We start from the raw sequence: 2493 nt of genomic DNA, 5'->3' as shown, positions 1-2493 counted from the left end.
CCTGCTCTGGTGCTTTCCGCAGGGCCACTTCCTGTTTACTGCTCTCAATCTGGTGGTTTTGCGTCCGGGGCTGGGTGAACAGACTTGCTTCTCCCTGAGTCTGAAGCTGGAGAACCCGCAGGACCGTGCTTCAAGGCGCTTTTGGGAAGGACGCGGCTCCTCCTCCCACCTCTCCCGAAAGGGCCTGGATCCAGGGCGTCCCAGGTTAGTGCCACGCCGGGAGCCGCCCTCCGAGCGCCACGTTCGATTGGAAGCTTCCTGGGGCAGAGCCTGTCTTTCCATTCTTTGTGCAGCCCCTAGCGCAGCGGGGCCCTGGTCTGTGGCCCCCTGGTAATACGAATAATGAAGAGTGAGACTGGCAGACTCTGAGCCGGTTAACACAACGCAGTTGCTGGGGAGCAGTGCCCAGCACAAGGGGGCCCTGATCTCGGTCGGGGTAGCGCCCAGCACAAGGGGGCCCTGATCTCGGTCAGGGTCGGGGCAGCGCCCGGCACAACGGGGCCCTGATCTTGGTCGGGGTCGGGGCAGCGCCCGGCACAAGGGGGCCGTGATCTCGGTCGGGGTCGGGGCAGCGCCCGGCACAAGGGGGCCGTGATCTTGGTCGGGGTCGGGGCAGCGCCCGGCACAACGGGGCCCTGACCTCGGTCAGCACTTCTCGATGTTGCCCTAACCCACCAAATGGCGATGCCTGGTGGGAGGTTTTTCAAAGGGCGCAGGGACCAGGAAGAATGAACAGGCGGATGTTCAGAAGGGCTGAGCAGCCGGCCGCCACCCCACACCTCGAGAACAGGGCAGGATCCCTTCCTCCCAGCCACCCCCGCAGGCCGGTGGGTGCCGAGCAGCTCTGCCAGCCTGGGAGCTCCGGCCCCAGGAGACCCCGCTAAAGTCTCGTTCCTGGTCCAATCAAGGAGATTCACCCAACCAGCGTGGCCAAGGGGTGGGGAGGGTGGATCCCGTGTAAAATCACGGGGAGCAGAGCAGGTCTGTGGGGGCAGCGGGGGGTGGGTATCGCAGGCTGGCACAGCAGCATTTTACCCTTTGCCCTGGCAGCGTGGATCCAGCCCGATGCCCTTTGAAAGCAGGTCCACCCAAGTTCCACGCACTCAGAGCCCTCCCCTCTTGGGCCCCCATCTCCGTTGCAGGGGGGGGTGAGAATCCAGAACCCCCTGCCCCACCCCAACAGCTGCCCAGCGCCCCAGGTAGCACTGCCAACCCTCCTACGCGGTTGAGATTAATCTTTAACTCAATGTGATGCAACGTCCCACCGCAACTGGCAGCCCCAGGCTAGGAAAGGCGGGCCGGGCCAAGAACTGACTTGGGGAGCAAAGTCTGGTTGGAGCTGGGAGCCGAACAGAGTGGAGACGGAAGTGGGCGCAGTCCCTGAACCCACATGCCAGGCTGGGGCCCCCCGGAGCCCCCAGCCCGGCCCAGATCCCCCCTCCCCGGCGGGCATAGGGCACCCCCACTCACCTCCCCGCTGCCCCCTGCAGGATGCGTCTGGTGCAGAAGTCCCTGTGCCTGCTGCTGGTGGTCACAGCATCCCTGGCCCTGCTCTACCTGCATGTCTGGTCGCCCAAGCCCTACAGCACGGTCGACCTGCGCAACCGGCCAGACCGAGCCCCCGAGCAGCTGCTGGGCGAGCCCTTGCTGGGCCCCTCCAACAAGTTCGCCCACATCCCCTTCCAGCTCAAGGAGGAGATCGTCGAGTAAGGACCTCCGCCCGACCCCGTCCTGGGGATGGGTGGGGGGAGGGGCGGGAGGGGGTGGCCAGGGCTGGGGAAGCCCCGGCAGGGCCTTGGCTGGGGTGGATGCGGGACTGGCCCCTACGGGCAGGGCTGCAGCCTGGCTCCTGAGATGGGCCTTGGGAAGTGGATTTTCCTGGCTCCCAGCCCTTCCCCAGTGGACACTTCCCCAGAGCCCTGCCTTCTCCTGGGGGGCGGGTCCTCAGACTCCCCCCCCCCTTGCCAGCACTGGAGTGCCCACCCCTTCCATGGGGTCATCAGCCTGGGGCAGGAGCAGGAAGGCAGGGGTGGGGGTATCTGTCTGGGGCAGGAGGGCAGGGGCAGGCTGGCAGGGGCATCAGCCTGGGGCAGGGGCAGGAAGGCAGGGGTGGGGGTATCTGTCTGGGGCAGGAGGGCTGGGGCAGGGGTATCAGCCTGGGGCGGGGGCATCGGCCTGGGACAGGGGCAGGCGGGCGTGACCGGGTGCCTGGTCTCCACAGGCTGCTGCCCAGGAACTCCTGCTCGTGCGAGGTGGCGCCCGGCGGGAAGTTGCCCTTCCCCAAGCAGCTCTTCAGCCACCTCTACTCGCTGGAGTTCGCCTCCGCCTTCGGCCCCGCGGAGCTGGCGCGGATCCGCAGCCGCCGGGAACAGGAGTACCAGAGCTACCGGCAGCGGTGAGTCACGCTGGGGAGGGGGGCAAAGGGCTGTGGAGGCTCCTCACGCCTGGGTCATAAAGCCAGAGAGCCCCCCGCCCCCTCCTGCCTGGGGCCCC

At 67.1% G+C, this 2493-nt stretch overlaps 1 protein-coding gene across 1 annotated transcript; it reads left to right on the top strand.

Annotated features, from left to right (window-relative positions):
* Positions 1 to 158: 158 nt before the first annotated feature.
* Positions 159 to 2451, top strand: LOC112125298 (beta-1,4 N-acetylgalactosaminyltransferase 1-like). Its single transcript, XM_026662403.2, has 3 exons — positions 159 to 204; positions 1491 to 1706; positions 2222 to 2451. Exons 2-3 carry the CDS (start codon positions 1492 to 1494, stop codon positions 2397 to 2399), a joined length of 393 nt encoding a protein of 130 aa, XP_026518188.1. The 5' UTR covers positions 159 to 204; position 1491; the 3' UTR covers positions 2400 to 2451.
* The last annotated feature ends 42 nt before the right edge of the window (positions 2452 to 2493 follow it).

Source organism: Terrapene carolina, unplaced genomic scaffold (assembly GCF_002925995.2).
Source record: "Terrapene carolina triunguis isolate 2854851 unplaced genomic scaffold, T_m_triunguis-2.0 Scaffold27009, whole genome shotgun sequence".
In the NCBI taxonomy this organism is placed as follows: Eukaryota; Metazoa; Chordata; order Testudines; family Emydidae; genus Terrapene; species Terrapene triunguis.
Note: the sequence above shows the minus strand (reverse complement) of the source record. Positions and strands in the feature narration are given on the sequence as shown.